The sequence below is a fragment of the Chamaea fasciata genome, unplaced genomic scaffold (genome assembly GCF_029207755.1).
Source record: "Chamaea fasciata isolate MVZ Bird 193981 ecotype frontalis unplaced genomic scaffold, bChaFas1.0.hap1 SCAF_1, whole genome shotgun sequence".
NCBI lineage: Eukaryota > Metazoa > Chordata > Aves > Passeriformes > Sylviidae > Chamaea > Chamaea fasciata.
Window position 1 is genome coordinate 15,441,862 of NW_027094086.1, and position 18,955 is coordinate 15,460,816.

General features: G+C 37.3%; 1 protein-coding gene across 6 annotated transcripts in view; it reads left to right on the plus strand.

Annotated features, from left to right (window-relative positions):
- TRPS1 (transcriptional repressor GATA binding 1) overlaps window positions 1-18,510 on the plus strand; it is a 214,010-nt gene extending 195,500 nt beyond the window's left edge. For all 6 annotated transcript variants that reach the window (XM_066177195.1, XM_066177240.1, XM_066177213.1 and 3 more), the window contains 2 exons: window positions 6,931-7,053; window positions 12,195-18,510. In XM_066177195.1, the coding sequence (XP_066033292.1) occupies window positions 6,931-7,053; window positions 12,195-13,256 (1,185 nt within the window). In that variant the 3' untranslated portion in view covers window positions 13,257-18,510. The remainder of the gene's footprint in view (window positions 1-6,930; window positions 7,054-12,194) is intronic.
- Window positions 18,511-18,955: the final 445 nt, after the last annotated feature.

The following is an 18,955-nucleotide window of genomic DNA, read 5'->3' on the forward strand; positions in this document are numbered from 1 at the left end:
GTGTTATAAATATATAAATATTACACATTTTTGTTAAAAGTGTATCTGCTTAGTCCTTGTGTATGTATTTGGCCTGTCAGAAGATCACATACATTTTTAACATGCTGTGGTTAAAAATTAACTGCCACTAACTGTGACAAAGAAATCTTACTAGCAGAAAGTTTTATTTTTTCGTATTTCTGCCACTGCAGATCTTGAGGGTGAAACTATGAAATTGCTTTCCACAACCATTTGGATTGACAAGGAAATATGATTTGAACTACCTAAATTTCACTGAAAAATGCTCAAGTGAATGAAAAATTAGTAAGTCATTGTAAAGTGTGTTACGATTATTTAAGTGATCGTATAGTTGCACATGGCTATTAACAGAAGATGGAAGTGGTGGTAAATTCCTGCTGTGGAGCTCAGGCTCTGTCCAAAGCCAGGTCCCTTCCTGCACAGGTCAGCTGTAACTTGAGGGAGGACGTAAAGGTGAGGAGGTGACGACAGTGGAGAGTTCCAACAAGTGATTTACTGGCTTCTTTTCATAGCTCTGTTTTTCTTAATTTAGTAGTTTATTTTGATCAGTCATTGTTTTACTTCGATGCAGATCATCCTAAATTAGTATCTCTACTTAACCATTCTTGCTCAATACAACACAAAAAGACTGTAGTTTGCTGCCTGGTTTTTGGGGTGGACTTGGGGGGTTTTTTTGAGTAGTGAATGCTGCTGTCTCTAAGGTAGATTTACAAAATATGGCTTCAAATGCTGGGACAAAATCTACTCATCTTCATTTTTGTTGCTGTTAAAAAAATAATTGCAGTTTACATGCACATTAAAATATTTACTCTCCCTAAGGGATCAGGGGTAGGATTCTGAAAGGCTGTGCTAGCAGTAATGTTTAATTTACTGTCTGGGTTTGTTCTCTCTCTAAAACCCCCCTGATTCCTCTCATTAAAAGTTTATGATACAGCATATATCATAAAAAGATGCAGTCATGATAGAGCATTAAAAATTCCACTAAACTTTCTATATGAATTAAGTGTGTAATTTTTACTTTCCTTTTTGGCATTTTTATTTTCCTTTTACCTTGTCTTTCCTAATGTCTTTCTTATGTGTCTTTCAAATACAGCTGTTTATTGCAATTGTTCTTGAAAATGTCTTAGATAAAGAGTTTGGATTTGACACATTAAATTAACTTAGATGCATCTGTTAACTCATACACAAGGTTGAATACAACTTCTACTTGAATACTCTGCTTTTTGTGTTTCAGCTTTTGACTTCCAGGAAAAATTTTGCTGTGTCTAGTGTATTCCCAAAAACTGTTGAGGTTATAAAAGGAAGAAAACTTCTATGAGTTTCTTTTTAATATAGACATAGTTGCAGCAAAAGCAACTAAATTTTTAAAATGTAAAATTTCACAGAAACATAGTTGCATCTGTTTTCACAGTAGAGAGAGAAAGCAGTTTTGATTAAAAACATTCAGAAAGGTCTGAGTGTCTTTGCAGCCAAAAGAAATGTGGTCTGAAAGATGCTTTCCCCATCTTAAATAGAAGAAAGTAGTGCTTACTCCAACAGATGCTGTCTTGCTGCCCAGGTTTTAAACTTTCATTAATCTAAACCTCACCAAAACTCGAGATAATCCAATACCTGCTTATATAAGGAGAACAAAGCAGGAATGACATAGCGGGTGTGGAACAAGAAACTCCTTCACACTGACGGCAGTGCAAACACAGCAAAGACAGGTGCAATCACGAGTGCATTATACTGTTTTTCTGTACTGTGTGGTAGCAGCCTGATGATTAAAGGTATGAGACCTGCTGCTTACAATTGTTGGTCTCCACGGCAAGTCACCTGGCTCATACTGAACAGGCGTGCAGGTTTCCTGGAGCTCTCCTTTTGGACCTCCCGTGTTGCCAGAGATCATCCAGAGCCAGCGTTTCGCCTTTTTTTCAGTTAGGCATATCTGGTTGTATTCCCCGACTTCATCATTGGAAATAGGTCAGGCGCATACTTATTCTTGGGCAACACTTATGGTTTCACTGCACCTCATGTTCTGGAGCCATGATTACAGTGTTCTCCGTTTCTGGCACATTAGGGAGGCCAGAGATGGTAAAAAATCCATTCAGTCCTCATCATATCTTCGTTTTGTGTTGAAGAAGTGAAAGTAATCAGCAATAAGTTTTGTTGTGTCCAAAACCAAGAGGGTGATGTAAGAAAAATGCTTGGCTGCTGCTTGTGGAGCCTATTTGAGATTCTAAAGGCATCTTCTGGCAGAAATTTTGAAAACAGGATGTATTTGGCACTAGCAGAGTGTCAGGCACCATTGCTTAGTCTAGCTAGCTAAAAAGTCGCAGTTCCTGAGCAGTGTTTTTGGCTGTGCTCTTACAGGATATATTTTGCTACATGAAGTTCCACTGAAAAAAAACCCTGAAAGTTCAGTACATTATTAAATACTTTTTTTGTAATGTGGAGCATAAGTATTCTTCTGCATGGCTACAAAGTTTAGAATCATGTGAACTGTAGACTCAATCCTTTAAAATCAAAAACAGTTTTATGAAGAAGGGCCTGAGCCTGGCAAGACACCTGAGTGAATCATTTGTTACCGTATTCTCTGCTGGTTTATTGCTTAGCAGAAAGGACTACTAATAATTTCTTTGTTTCAATGAAGTATTGGTAGCTAGTGAAAATCATCTAAGGAGTTAAAAAAAAAAAATTCGGCATTCGGGCTTGACGCTGTATATACCAAGTTTCAGACTTGTTCAATTTGAAATGGTCAAGATATGAAACCATAAAAAATGTGAGTAAATACTCTGCATATCAAGGGTTGTTATGCAATTACATGCTTTCATCATGGTTCTTACTGAGGGAAAACAGTTAGTAGAGAGGTCTGCAAGACGTATTCAGTGAATAATTACAAACTTTCATAACTTAGCTCCATAAAAATAATAATTCACTTGTTCCTTTGCTACTACTAAAATACTAAAATGTGTGCATACTTCTTTTTCCTGAGAGCAAAGCCGCTCTGACTGTAGATGTGTTAGAAAGTTATCTGAAAAGCTTGAAATCTCCTCTCCCCCCACCCCTCAGTTTGGCCAATCTCCAAATTATAAACAGCTGAACTGATTTAAATAAAGTTTTGAGTACCAAGAAAGAAAAAAGAAGTTACATCTGGGCTGACAAAAACGTACGCCAAGTTTCAGCCTAATGTGATTTGAGACAACTGTGGTACTAAACGCCCAGACCTCGGAACTGGAATGGAAATAGAGACAGGCTCTTCTCTGCACTGGCCCCTTCAGGATTTGGGATTGTAATGTAGTGCTTGTAAGGCTCCAGATGATTAAAGCTTGACTTAGTAGATACATATTTTAGTTATTTAAACCCTTTTGGCTTATTCTTCCAAGGATGTACATGACATTTTCATTGATAATTCCAGCTAGTGGCATTGATCACAGACTGAAACCTTTTTATCTGTGGCTCAGACTCTCTCATGACTAGTCATGTTGACCTACCTTTACTATGCTGATTTAAGAAATTCACTGTGGTAAGTTCACATTAGAAGGAGAGCAAAAGTCCCCTAACATATTTCTTGAGAATGCTGGTGGTGGTGCTTAGCAGAGCACTTTAGCTCATGGCTGGGTTTTACGGGGGCTATGGGCCATAGCTGCTGTACAGGCTTTGCTGGATTTGAGCTCAAGTGCCCGTTTCTTTGCAAGACTACCCTGAAAAGCAGAAATATTGGCCAATATTATTAACTAGTTATGAGTATGCAAAGCGAAACAGACCCATGCAGAAGTACCATCACTAACAGTAGAATTGCTGATTAACATCTAGCAACAGAAAAATGTTAATAATTTCTGCTGAACAATAACTTAGAAAACTTGGTAAATGGGAAGTAAAGGCTTTGGTTTTTGTTGTTTTCCTTTTTAAGAAACTGCATTTGTTTAAGATAATGGGATTACTACATTGTAGGCTTTTAAAAAAGCCCTCCGCTTTTTTTTTCTTGCAGACATCAAAATTTCTGAGGTGTAGTTTGACAAGCAGATCCATTCATTGTTAGTAGCATCTGAGAGTCAAGAATCTTTAGTCCAATTCTGCCACAGTCCTGTTTTGTGTCAGGAAATCCATTCTAAAGCTATGTCCCCCCACTATAAATAGCTGTTTCATAACCAAAATGCTCAGCTAAGTAGCAACATTTAAGTTTTTCCAGAGGTGTTTTAATTCTTCATTTATTAGTATATGTAAGCTATGTTGAAACATTTTGGTACTGAAATAATCAATGTTGATTATCCTGTAATGTCCTTAAATAATACAGAAATAAGAGAAGGTAAAGAAAGATAAGATGCAACACTTAGAACAGCACAAAATAAGAATTTTCATACTTTGCATTAAATTTAGGGAAGGATGCTTAGCTGGACTACTTGAAATTTTAAACAGATAAATAACTGTAAGTAGTTAATAAGCGGAGGTATAGGATTTGAATACATATACCTACTGCTATGTACTTTGTAGGTTGCTGTTAGCTGTAGTTATTGTACTATTTCACTGCTACTAATACCCAGTTTGAATTAGATTTTTCTTTAGAAAAGAGAGAAGAAAAACGAGTTGCTTTTGTCAATGTTTTATAGATACACTAGCTCCATTGCATTTAATGAAGGTATCTGTGTAACTTTACGTTCTGTTCCCTTCAGGTGTGTAGAAATGCAGCATACAAACTAGACTGCTCTCTCTGTATTTTAATAGTCTTTCATGACTTTGTAGAGGGTATTTCCCAAACTCAGGGAGCACAATCAGAAATAAAACACTGGAAAGAGTGACTCACATTAAGACTCCACTTGGTTAATACACCACATCAAGAAACTATAGGCCAGCAGACAAGAAGTAGGAATGAAAAGGAACAGTTCTGCAGTTGTAGCTGAATTTTGGCCGCATAAAGTCATTTCCGCTTGGAAACTTCTCACCCTCCAAGTGGACCAAATTGGGATTAGTCTAGTGAGGTTTTTATTGTACTCCTATGGAAAATACTTCAGCAGCCAGGTGAAAATGGTCGAGAATATCCAGGCACAAAAAGAATTGGGACCTTCAATGTACTTGTAGATTAGCGAACCTTTCCAGGGCGAGCTGCATCTTGTATGCACAACTAGTTAGATGTTTGCTGAAGGACATCAACTACCATTTAGTTCTCCCCTTAGCTACATTGAGAAAAATGTCATAAACTTCTGCACCTGATTTAAGAGACAAAGTAGGGGATGATGTAAGGGGGTGAGAGAGAGATGGTCTTGATGACAATCTTGATCTTATTGTATCACTTTAAAGTAGCACAACCTGCTCTACAAATGAAATTGTGTTCTTGGTTTAAAAGGGCAATTGTTACCCTGACTTTGTGCTCACTAAAAACATTTCCCCAATCTTGTTAAATTATTGCACTCATTTCAGATTTTTATGGCTGTGCAGCTTACCAGCCCTCATTTCTTTACGTTTCATTCATTTTCCTTGTATTGATGATTAATGGAGGATGTCGAATGTTAGAGTGAGCAGGCATCAGCAAATGCAAGATCATAATTAGTTTAGCTGACGAGGGCCTCTGATAGCACTTGCATCTGGATGGAAAAATTACCCTATAGGGAACTGGCTGCTCACCAGGTCTTTTTAGTGATACATTGTGAAACACCCGATGAATCAAATGCCCTTTCAATGCCAAGAAAGTGTTCCAGTCTTGAAGCCAAAATTATGTCTGCAGAAAGCTTTCCATTTGAAATGTATCAGAGTACAATTATAACCATTGTATTTTTTTGGCATGAACACCAGTCTTCTACAGCATGAACTAAAGTTAAATAAATTACTTAAATTTTATGAAACCCAGAAATTTTAACTTATAGTGTTAGTAATTTTTAATTTATAATAAAATTAGTTTTAACCCGGACTGTTTTTCCTGTACTCACTCATTCTCATCTCAGATGCTGAAGGTTTCTTACTGATAGTTTTTTCCCTTTGCAGAAACGAAACAGAGTTAAAATTTTGATTTTCTTCTCAGCAAAAGACTTCCATTTCCTGCTTATTAGTATTTGGGCCCACAAATACAGCCTGACTTTTGTTTAAATAAAAAGTTTAATGAAATCATTACTCCACAGAAAAGATTTAATGAACAATACTCTTAAAGTTGACGACTTTTAAATATTTCTGGATCATTATTAAGGCTGATGAATGCACAGCTCAGTCTGGTTAAAATCAGTTTGTATTTAGGGAAGCTGTACTGTGCCCTTCTTCGCCTGACTAAAATAAAATAAATAAATCCAACTGTTGATGAGGCAGTGTTTTCTGGGGTTTCAAATGAAGTTCAGAAGAGGTCTCACTAAGGAATACTGTACTTTTATTTGTTCAGAGCGGGCTGCAGGTATATATGGTAGCTTATAATACTGATTTCAGAAATAAGTGGAAAAGATTGGAACTGAATATCATGTATTCAATATAATCTCTGTTAAATGAATTAGTATGACACAGGTACAAACTGTAATTAATTGAACTGGTGGTGTTTCAGAATTCTTGTTACCAATCACATTTTTAAATAAAGCTAGCTAAAAATAAATAATCTGTTGTGAAACCAGGAGAGTTTACAATGTTCTGTCAGCTTCCAAGGGGGTTTTTTTGGAATTTGCTGTTTAGAAACTATCATTAAATGCACAAAACCTGAAGTTCAAAAAGTTAAAGTTGTTATTCTGAAAAGGCTTTGGTGTTTCACACACCTCATCCATCACTCTGGGGTTAATTATAATGAAAATCAGTGGTGCCTATTAAGCACAATTGAACCTGACCTCATTATGGGCAGTGTGGTTTTATACTGTCATTGTTGCCAGTCTAGAGACAAAACTCCTGTGTTGATTTGTCCTAACTCCACAGCTCATGTGACTCACCTCTGACCTGTTTTTTTTCCCTTTTTCTTCCCTATTTCAGAGACGTAGAGGCTCGGGTGTTTTCTGTGCCAATTGCCTGACCACAAAGACCTCTCTCTGGCGAAAGAATGCAAATGGTGGATATGTATGCAACGCGTGTGGCCTCTACCAGAAGCTTCACTCGGTAGGAAGAACTTACCGGTTTGTTCTGTAGGAAAAAGAGCTACACAGCTCAGCTGGGCAGCTGTGGTCTTGTCTGCTTGTGTGATTAGTACCACTCCCTGGCCTGCAGTTAATTTCCTAACAGGGTTTTGCAGAATGGTCACTTTGGGATCAGATGTGATTCATTATGAAACAGCCTGGGATGCTGTGAGTAGATATATTTGAGATCACCAGTGATGCATTTAATTATTTTGATACAAAATAAGGGGAAAATTATTTCTTTTCTGGGAATTCCTTTTAAAGGCATATAGTATGTTGTGATGAAAGCTCTCTAAATTGTAGAGTCCTCATAATAAAAAGCAAAATCCTTGAAGTTAGATATCACATCTGTATGAAAATATCTCTTGAAACAGTTTTTGTATTCTTTGATGTCTCTTACCTTCTTTATTCTTGGTAGTAAATTTCCTGGAGATAGAGGGTAGTGGGGTTTTCTGTTCTTTTTTCTACAGTTCTTATAGTCTGCTGGAAGATAAATAACTCAACAAGGAAGCTATTCACTTGAAGGCACTCATCACTTGGTGAGGGGAAGAGTCACCATCCCTCAGGATCAGTCAGGGAATAAATAATGATCATGGTCTCTATATATTACTTTTCATCTTATTGACACTTGACTTGATCCTGAAAGATGTTGAATGCTCTGGTCCAGGTCCAGGAAAGCCATGCTGAAGTGTTTCCTTGGATCAGTGCCAAAATGCTTGGAATCTTTTAGGTTAAGACCCACTGGTTAAATATTATCCTTGCTGTCTTTAATAGGCACACATAGGAGAGTCAGGTGACTAATTAATTATTTTTTACAACATTCCCATGAAACGAAAAAGTGTTACTATTATTCAGAAATGGAAACCGAGGTAGTCTTTGGGAGTTTGCCAGGGCAATGTATCAGTTCAGGCTTAGAGCCTAACTCAGAAATAAATGTGGTGACTAAGAGTGTGCATTTTTTAAAATGTTTTCCAGAAATTAAATTTGAGACATAAGCTTCTCAATGGTCTTGTCTGCTGCCCATACAATAATCCTATTTATGCAACATCCTGCTGAACGAGCCCACTTAATAAAGCAAACAAAAAAAAAATTGCCGTTTTCAAAAGCATCACCAGTCTGAAGAGTTGGCTCTGTTTGCAATGTGTGTCGTTCTGGGGATCACTCACTGTTTTTAAGGCCCTGAATAGCTTTATTGGGCCTGTAATATCTAAAAAGATGGACTAATGCATGGTCTCTGGCCTGCATCTTGGCTGGGTCTTGCTCCAGATATCATTTTTCCTGGACACCTCTCAAAGTTGTAGATAAAATATCGAATTTAAGGAAATTGATCAGTGGTGAACATCCACAAAGATTTTAAATAGGACAGTTTGGCTTTTTAATTTGACATTTGAGTCTGGTTATTTGTAGAACTTCCATTTGCAGACTCCATTTTCCCTTTTTTAAGTATACTTTCCACAGCTGGAGTGTTGGATCTTACCATGGTTTTCAGTGTAACTTTTCGAATAGATAAGCTACAAGAATCAGTTTTGAATTTAAGCGCAATTTGAATTGTCTTTGTGAAGCAGTAGGAATGAACTAGTGCACTTCCAGCAACATTTATTAGAAATACAATGTCAAAGTTTATTTTATGCACCTCAAAAGCAAGAAGCTGGCACTACTCTAAGCTCCACTGTTTAAGCATGGCAATAAGCTGCCATTCAGTGGACATTTGACATTAATATCTTCAACTGAACTTCAACCTAACAAACGAAAAGAATTTAATTAAGCCTTACTCTGCTGTGGTATGATAGCAACTCCTTTATAAGTAAGAGTCTGAAATAATCCAACAAATCTCTCCTTTGGGACACCTTTTGAGACAGTCCCATGCAAAGGGATGCTCTTTAGACTGACACCAGAAGGATGAAAGTTTCTTTTATCTTTCTGCCTGTCTGTTGAGGAAAAAATTGCAGTATGTGTCATGTATGGTTTTGAATTAAGGAGTCTAGGATGATGCAGTTATTAGGGAAATGTCCAAAACTATAAAAATTCAAGTGAATAGAATTCCCTTCTGTAAGACTGCTGTTAATCTAAATTATGCTACACTGCTGAGTAAAACTCACCTGTAGTAGTTTGCACATTTCTTAGCTCCCTTTTGATTGGATTATTACTATCTAGTAGTTATTATTACTACCATCCTCATTAACTCAAGCCTAAGGTCCTTTTTTCACTTTGTTTAGTAAGAATAAAAATCTGTAATCTATCAGATGCTACTAGGTGGTAGTGACTGACAAATGTTAACGTGGTAAGGATTTCTGATATGAGTTACATTTTTATTTCTGTGATACCCTTGAATAATTTTTTAGTGTGTTTTCAAAATAGTGTGTTTTAGTGTGTTCCATCTATTTAAGTGGCAGTGTACATTAAACTTGCCAAATTTCTCACATTTCTCTCCTGTAATGCAAACAGCTATGTTAAGAAATGTGTAATTATAATCCAAGCGTCTATTATTAAAATAGTTATAGTGAAAAAAATGCGTCTTACTGCAGACATATATACAATATTCACTTTTGCTGTCTCCCCAGAGTCATGAATTTGGCCATTATTTTTGTGGTGCTATATTTTTAAATAGCTCAAACTCGGTCATGGAACACTATGTTTTGTTCCATGGTGATTCCTTGACAACATCCTTGGACTAATTCAGTTAAGAATTGCAGCATATTCTAGGATTAATCTAGAGGAGGCTCCTGTTTCCCATGGCATTTGAGAAATCTAATCACAATAATTTATTGAAGTATTTGTTGAATTTTTTGTTTTATTTTTTTAAATTACTCCTATTATTGGAGTGGGGAGATTGCCAGTTGATACAGAAATAGCAGAAATATTTGTGATCATCTTCAATATTTTATGTCTAACATAAAATTAAGGATCTGACATAGGCTATTTTAAAAGTAAAGTTCTGGTAACGTTTCCACTATATTCTAAATTTAATTTCCCGCTGAAAATCAAGAAGTGACCTTAAACTTTTCTATTTGCCTTGCTTGTAAACAAACACAGGATATTTTTATCTGTACCACACTGCTACGGATAAGGAAAATGAGTAGATTTACATTACTAAAGAGTACATTTTAATAATCTAAAAACTGGTTTAATCAGATGAGCAGAGTCCTTGGCAAGCTGAAGAATTTTAAAGTTGAACCTACAATAACTTTGAATAGCTGGAGCCTCATGTAAATGTGTGAGGGTCCCTGATCTCAGGTAGGAAGATGTTTCTTTCAACTGCTTCCATAATCAGACTTCCTACCTGTAGCATGAAAAGTAAGACTAAAAGTATTTCCAAAATACTGGAGGGTTATCTGGAAGCCATATTAAATGGTCTGTAGTGTTTAACATATAATGAGAGCAACAACAACATTGTAGGATCTCACACAGCATCTGAGTTACAACTGTCCCTTGTCATAAAAAGGCAAGAAAAGTATACAGACCTTATAATAAAAAGTATATGCCTATGCATATTAATTGGCTATTGATTGTGCAAACTATGATCTTTATCTGAATAGAATTTACATAGAAAATGTAATAATTTTTTAAACACGATTTTGTTTCAACTTTGATCCTCTGTGTGAGGAGGCTGGTTCAGGTGCTGTTTTTCTGCCACGTTTAAATTTCTCTTACTAAAAATCTAAATCAAAGTGTGTGTATATACTTCTCATTCAGCATTTTATTAGAAAGTAAAATCTTAAAAAATAGCTGCACTGTCTAAAATGTAGTTAACCATTAAGAGTAAGCCAACTACAGGAAGATAAATAAGTGAAAGTAGAGGAATATGGCAACTCAAGAGAGAGGCTAAATCTTTGCAAATAATAGAATTGGTGCTCTTCCAGCTCTGGATGTTTTCATATTAGCTTGAAGTTATGAATGTATTAAAAATTTACATTAAAAGTACAGATTACTTTGGATATTGACTGTAAGCCAAAATTAAATCTGCTTTTTAAAACAATGTTAAAATTTCTAAATAAACATATAAGTGGAATACTGGGGCAGGGGCACTTTACTGGTCTCCAACCAAAACAGGACCATGTGCCTTTGGGAAGAAAAATTTCAGCTGCCAATACACCAAACTGAATGACTTTTTTTTTTTTTGTAGTTTTTGTTGCTCTACCTACCATGTACAGAAACATACTGATGGTGCAGCACCGTTTTTCATTCAGATGCTATTGCTTTTCTCTTGGGGAGCTTTTAATGGAAGTCTAACTGCAGTCCTTCCTTGTAGCATTTTTTTTTTTTTTCCTCACAAAGGTATTTTCACTTCTTCTCTAAACAGGCCACTTAACATTAGCTGGTGTAGGGTAGTAGCAAATGGAAACAGAAGTCCACACTTGGTTCTTCCCTCTGCCTCTTGGTGATGCTTATTTCTTTACAGATCCCTTTTGCTGTGCCTTCAGGGTGTGCCTTCTCTCCCTCATGCTTTAGTAACACATCGGTAACACTTAGAAAGCAATGCAGTTGGAGTGGAGGAGGGGGAATTGATACCAAAGTAGAGGCAGACCTTTTGGTGCAGTTTTCCTGGGCTTTCTTCTCATCCCACTCAGCACACAGTGGATCACCCTTTTGCTATGTGGCAGCAATGGTGGTCAGCAAGCCGTGTGTGTGTGCTTGTGTTTTCTGTCCATGTCAGAGCAGGGTGAGTATGAAGGTAAGTTCATTGCTCAGTTCTTGTCCCAGTGGGACCTGTGCAAACCCCTGCCTGAGAGCTGCTCTGGTGGCATGGTGTATAGAACAGTACTAGTGCATGTGCATCTCGCACCTCACCCCCAGCTCTCAGCGCTCACTTTCAACATGTCTCCCCCAGAATGTTTTCGGAGTAAGAGGTTTGACGGCTTCGATACTTAATGCCTTTTTAAGTAAATAGGTACAGGATGTCTAAGGCAGTTAACTCAGGTTGATAAAACAAGCCATTTTATAGCTTACTTTCATCATGAGGGGCCATGAACCAGCATTTGGATTGAAATTTGGTTATTCCCGTAACACTGTTGTAATACAGCTCTTCACAAAAGAAAAGACAAATTTGCATGAGTGTAGTCTCACAGATTTGTTTAATGTGTCTTTCTTTCTTCCTTTTGTTCATTCTCTGTGTGTTCCATGCAGACTCCCAGGCCTTTAAACATCATTAAACAGAACAATGGTGAACAGATCATTAGGAGACGAACAAGAAAGCGCCTTAACCCGGAGGCACTTCAGGCTGAGCAGCTAAACAAACAGCAGAGGGGTAGCAGTGAGGAGCAAGTCAATGGAAGCCCCTTAGAGAGGAGGTCAGAGGATCATTTACCTGAAGGTCATCAGAGAGAAATTCAGCTTCCCAGCCTCAGTAAATATGAGGCCCCAGGTTCATTGACTAAAAGCCATTCTGCTCAGCAGCCAATATTGGTCAGCCAAACTCTGGATATTCACAAAAGGATGCAACCTTTGCACATTCAGATAAAAAGTCCTCAGGAAAGTACTGGAGACCCAGGAAACAGTTCATCGATATCAGAAGGGAAAGGAAGCTCAGAGAGAGGCAGCCCGATAGAAAAATACATGAGACCTGTGAAACACCCCAACTATTCTCCACCTGGAAGCCCTATTGAAAAATACCAGTACCCGCTTTTTGGACTTCCATTTGTACACAATGACTTTCAGAGTGAAGCTGACTGGCTGAGATTCTGGAGTAAATATAAGCTGTCTGTTCCTGGGAATCCACACTACTTGAGTCATGTGCCTGGCCTACCAAATCCTTGCCAAAACTATGTGCCTTATCCCACCTTTAATCTGCCTCCTCATTTTTCAGCTGTCGGATCAGACAATGACATTCCTCTAGATTTGGCGATAAAGCATTCCAGACCTGGGCCAACTGCAAATGGTGCCTCCAAGGAAAAGAGTAAGGCACCACCAAATGTAAAAAATGAAGGTCCCTTGAATGTAGTAAAAACAGAGAAAGTCGATAGAAGTACTCAAGATGAACTTTCTACCAAGTGTGTGCACTGTGGCATTGTCTTTCTGGATGAAGTGATGTATGCGTTGCATATGAGTTGCCATGGTGACAGTGGACCTTTCCAGTGCAGCATATGCCAGCATCTTTGCACGGACAAGTATGACTTCACAACTCACATCCAGAGGGGCCTACACAGGAACAATGCACAAGCTGAAAAGAATGGAAAACCTAAAGAGTAAACCTTAGCACTTAGCACAATTAAACAGAAATAGGTTTCCTTGATGGGAATTCAATAGCTTGTAATGTCTTGTGAAGACCTATAAAGCACTTCATATAGAGAGCATGCCTTATCCAATATTAAATCCCTTGTTATTTTCTTTTTTTTTTTTTCTTTTTTTTTTTCCTGTTTTTTTTTTTTCTTTTTTTTTTTCCTTTTAAGTGAGTGGGTTACCAAGACAAAAGAACAGTTGGATGGTGGCCAGAAGGGGAGGAAGATATTTCAGTGGGACATGGCCCACCAAAGCTAGCCAGAATGCAGTGAATCATGCCGAATAACCTTGAGAAAATTTTACTGGACAATTAATACCTTTGCTGTTGTGTAAGAGACATAACTGGCAAGAGTGCAAAGATGTGTATATGTATATACTGCTGCAGGGGTGTAGTGAACATATGCACATTGTATATAAGAACTAGACATGTTAAATATACAGATGTTAAAAGGTCATTTTCTTTTCTTTAATTTGGGCAAATTTCTGCCCTATAACATGCCTTAGGATCACATTGTCCTCAGAGCTTTGGCTGCAGTGTCATCTATGTGTTTCTCAGACTCAGCTGATTTTTAGCTACCATTTTATCACTACATTCTTTCTGGCTCACTTTAGTGTAGGAAAACCATTTTGTGCAAGCGAATTCTCTAATACAGAAGCCACACTCCAGGTTTAATTTGCATAGAATAAGGTAACCTGCTGTATTTTATTTTAATATATTTTTAATATATTACATTTCTAAACCTTAAAGTCTAAGGTTACTTCTCCACAGGCTTAACATTGCTATACATACCAGTCAATCCCTTCAGTAGACTTATACCAGCTTTTGCTAAGTAGCATTAAATGTCTTCATAGTACTTTTTAATACTTAAAGCTTTTTAAAAACTATCCATGAAGGGAAAGCTCCTCAGCATAACTGCTCAGGGAAATAGGGCTAAATAACTAAATATTAAAAAATTGGTTAAAGGTGCTGTTAGACGAGCCTCCATGCTTGCTACAAGGGTGTACAAGAACTGACTTTAATCATTTTCATTATAGTGTCCCAACCAGTAGTTTATTATTTTGCCACAGGGATGTAGAAGATATTACAAGCTACTGGATGCACTGTCAGATTAACTTATTTCATTAAAGAAGTTGGGAGAACAAATAGAAAAAAAACCTTATTTTTCTAGTAAATATTAATGTATTACATTTCAAATAATGGTGCCTGACATATTGAATAATTATTTTCTACAGTGTACGTATGCAACAAAGATATTCCATCATGCATTAGAGTCAGTTCTGGCTCTGCCTCGCTGTTTACATTTGCAAATGTAGCAAACAAGGTAATGAAGCAACTATTTCTATTGCAGTAGGTATCTTTTTTTCTGTGTGTGTGCATTAAAGTTGTAAACGATAACATGAAATGAATGAAATTTGTTGATATTAATGGTATGAAAAACAAGAAGGAAATGAAAATATTTTTATGCCTACTTAGGAAAAAAGGGTAGCACTATTCATTCCAAGTACTTTTGTATTCTTAAGCTCTTAACTCACATTGTTATGCTTAAAATGATAAACATATATCCTCTTTTTATTGCTTTGTCTGTGTTTCAGAAGAAACATTTCAGAAATTATTTTGATAAGTGCTGTTTGACGATGCAGCACTGATATTTTATTGCATTCTGTAGTAGCATTGCACTCCATTTTTACAATATTACGCAGTTGCTTTTTTGTTTTGTTTGGGTTTGTTTCTTTTTCGCAGTGCAGGGTCTTAGTTCCTTATGGTTGGATGGCAGGTGTAGCTCAATTGGTTCATGAATGTTGCAGCGAATGAAGTTTAAAATGTCTTTCTGATATTATGTTGTCTTTTATTTCTCCATTCATGCATTTTATTTTTTAAAATGTTCTATAAAAATATCTCTGGACTCAAAGTCCTCTCTTGAGATTATATGTAAAGGGTCCTATTCTGATCTCACTTACATGCCGCCTTTCTCAGATTTTCATGTAATTGAACTAAAGCATCATAAAAAAAAAAAAAAAGTTCTTGTATTTAACTTACCTGAGTCTCACCACACTCCCTTCTAGTATTTGGTGCACTTATTAAGATACTTAACCAGATAAACAGGGAGGTGGAAAACAAAAGGAGAGGTGATAGGAAATGTCTTATAGGGGTTGGCAAAAGGAAAACCAGGAGGGAACTGGCCTAAACATTCAGCACTTTGATAGTCTTTTGAGAAATAATGTGCCTAAAGCGGCTGGCAACAAACATCACCAAGCATGAGAGGCACTTACACAGTAGATAACCAAAGGTCTCACTGACCTTGGCAGTATTTAGGTGTTATATTTTCACAGAGGTGAAACATTATTGCACAGTTTCTCTGATTTGTTAGGCACAAACAGGCTATTGTTCAGCATTAGGCTGCATTCCTTCCTGCTCCACCCATTGCTTCTTTACTGGTGAGCAGCATATGGAACGTCCCGCTCAATCTGCTGTGGTTGAGTTCTGTAACCCTTCAGTAGTGTTCTAGGTTAGCAAAGGATGTTGGGCCACATTCTTCTTCTTCTGTTTTTTAGATGAATCTCCAGCTTGATACCAGTGACAAAGTCTGGTTATATTTTTACTATTGTTCTCCAATAATAAGTTCTGACTTGGTTTTTGTGGATTTATTTTTGTTGGGTATTTTCAGTTTCTTTTTTTTTTTCTGTGGGGACTGAAATAGATTGCCCTCGTTTCGTTATGTCAGGGTCCAGTGTGTGTCCTTTTCAGCTTTTCCAAGGAAGATGTTATACTCAGTAAGCAGTGGGTTTTTATCGGCTTCAAAGGTAGCTGCCTGCTGATTTTCAGTAGTTACTGGTTTGACTTACTTCACTTAAGACCTACCAGTTCCTCTGGCTTCTTCACTGATAGAAGCTGCATCTTCATGGCAAAATATTTTAGAGGGACATGTACATTGTAAGATTTGAGCACTACCCTGAACTTCATAGCACTTCTTGCTAAACTCAGAAGCAGAGGCAAGTTAACAGGAAATACACATATCAGGGTTTGGGGATGAGGAGAAATGAAATCTTGTGAGTGCAAAGAACAAGACAGAGGTTTGAATGTTACTATTGCACACCTAGATGGTGCAAATAAAATCTGAAAAAAGGTTCGTTGTTCTTGCCATGACATATTGAGATGTTCTAAGATTTCTGCTTTTAAAGAAATGGGATTTTGCTGTAGCCTGTTCTCTTTGATTGGGATGGGGTGGGGCACAGTTTTGTTTCTTGACAAAAGAGAGGCGACTCCATCCATCTTCCAGAACCCCTCACAATGGGTACTAATAAAAAGAAATAAAAAAAAAACAAAACCTGACTCTGGAAAAGAATAATCTTATATATAACTTTCAGATGGAAACCAATGTTAGCACACACAAGTAATTACTGCACTCACTGTGTTTCAATCAACTTACAGCACTAAAAATTGAACTTTCAAACAATCAGTCTTTGTTCTCAATTTGTCAGTGGCTTCAAGGTGGTGAACTTCTCTTACTAAAGGACTGGTAGTTTAAGATCTTAAAGTGTATTTCAAATTGGACAACCAAATAAGTAGATGTTTCAAAACTGGAGGATTTGTGCCTGCCTGTCACTAATCAGATTGTGGAACAGGCACAGTGTTTCCAGTAACTGTGTGTACAGATGGAGCCATCCTGTGACATCATCTGCAAACCAGATTGTCTCTAAGATCTCACTTCATGGCTGCTGCCCCCTCAGTGCTGCAGGAGATGAAGATGTTCCAGGGCAGAGTTTGTATTCAGGTGCTAAACTTAGAGTACTTTCCAAAAGGGACTTCGCACCCAATTGCCACTGTGCTGATGAAACCCCTCCCTTAATTTTTTATGGACTATCCAGAAAGGGGAAAAAGACACTGGATGCACATACCTGGGGTTTGCCTAAAAAAGGCACTGTTGTCTATTGTGACAGTTTTAAAGAGAGAGAAAATTGAGACATCTCAAAAGGTTGAGACACACTGTGAGCAATAGATTGTTTTTGCAGTTAGAGGGGCAGCAGGACAAATAACTGATGCTAATTGTATACAGTGCTGAAATACAGTGATTGTGCAATGGGATAAAATGATTTGGCAACTGTGGATTAGTACTCAGTTCAGGGACTGACTTTCAAGTCCACCCTTGGACTGGACACTGTTGTTTTGTAGTCATAACTACTTGCTTTATGTGCTAAGGATGTTGTCTCCCATCTGCTTTTTGCCCAGTATGTCTAAATATATTCTCATTTTTTGCTCCTGTATTGATTTTTCTTGGCTGACTTAACATGCTAATTCCTAATACTGGTCAGGAAAAGCCAAGGAGATTAGAAGGTCGCTTCTGTGCAGCCAGAAGGGTAGATATATTTCCTTCTGCTTCTGTGGAGACAGTTATGCTTGGCAAAGAGCAGTGAGCAATTTGTCAGCATATCCCAAATGTGATAGATAAGTGAGAAATCCCTTCTAAACTTTTCTCTAAAGTTAAGATGGGCCAAGTAAAATGGTTTACTTAATTTTCTCACCTCAGAATAGGATTCCTCACTACCCTCTTCCTCAGTTTTTATTTCATTCAGCCAGCTCTGGAAAGCTGGCAGTTGGGGAGATGCTACCGTATGATAATCACACACACCCTAATTTACTTTAAGAGGATAAAAGACAATAGTTACATAGCTGACAGTCAGATAAATACTGGTTTCATTTGATTCTTTGTTACACTTAGTAAAATTCCTTTAGTAGGAAAGCAAAATTACACTTAGTAAAGTAAAAACATTATAACAGCTACTGCAGTTTTCCATTCCTGTCATTTTGGCCTCTGAGCTCTGTGTAGGAGAACAGGAGAAAAGGAAACATCTCAAAATGCCATTGTAAATTTAGCTTATAGAAAATTCACCAGCAGGAAAAGAAAAAAAAAAAAAAGAAAAAAAGAAAAAAAATTACTTCATAAAGAATGACTTCATGTTGCTAAAAACCATCATTAAACTTGTAGCCCTGATTTGACTCTAGAATGCTGGCTCTTAATGTTTTGTCCTTACAACACATGGATGTGTTTTTGTTCTGTTTTGTTTCGGGTTTTTTGTTTTGTTTTGTTTTTTGGTTTTCATAGTGCATGTTCATTTCTACTCACAAACATGTTCTTGGTGTATTTCTTATGCAAACAATCTTCAGGCAGCAAAGATGTCTGTTACATCTAAACTTGAATAATAAAGTTTTACCACCAGTTATAAATCAGATTTGTGTCATCGTTTCTGGGGAGAAAGTAATGTCATAGTGTCACCACACCATGGTGGGGTTGGGGAGGGGGACAATCTGGAGTGAGCTGCTCTGGGAGCAGGATGGGGCCTGACAGCATCTCTGAGTAATGGCTGGTGATTATGGCTGAAAGGCAATGGCAGCATTGCTCAAACAAGAAAGGTATGAAAAGGGAAGAACTCCTTCAAAAATACATTAGCCCTGTCAGAGTCCTTCTGTACTAAGGGCTCTAGATGTGATCCAAATCTCATTCAAGTTAATGACAGGATTTGAGTAAAAGTCTCTTTCAATGGAGTTTGAATGTATTTCAGTACTCCATCATCCTGGCATGACATTACTGGTATTATTCTCCTGCCCCAAGGAAGAGGAAATACTGCAACAATGTGGAGAAATTATGAAAGAAAGGCTGGTACTGAAATGT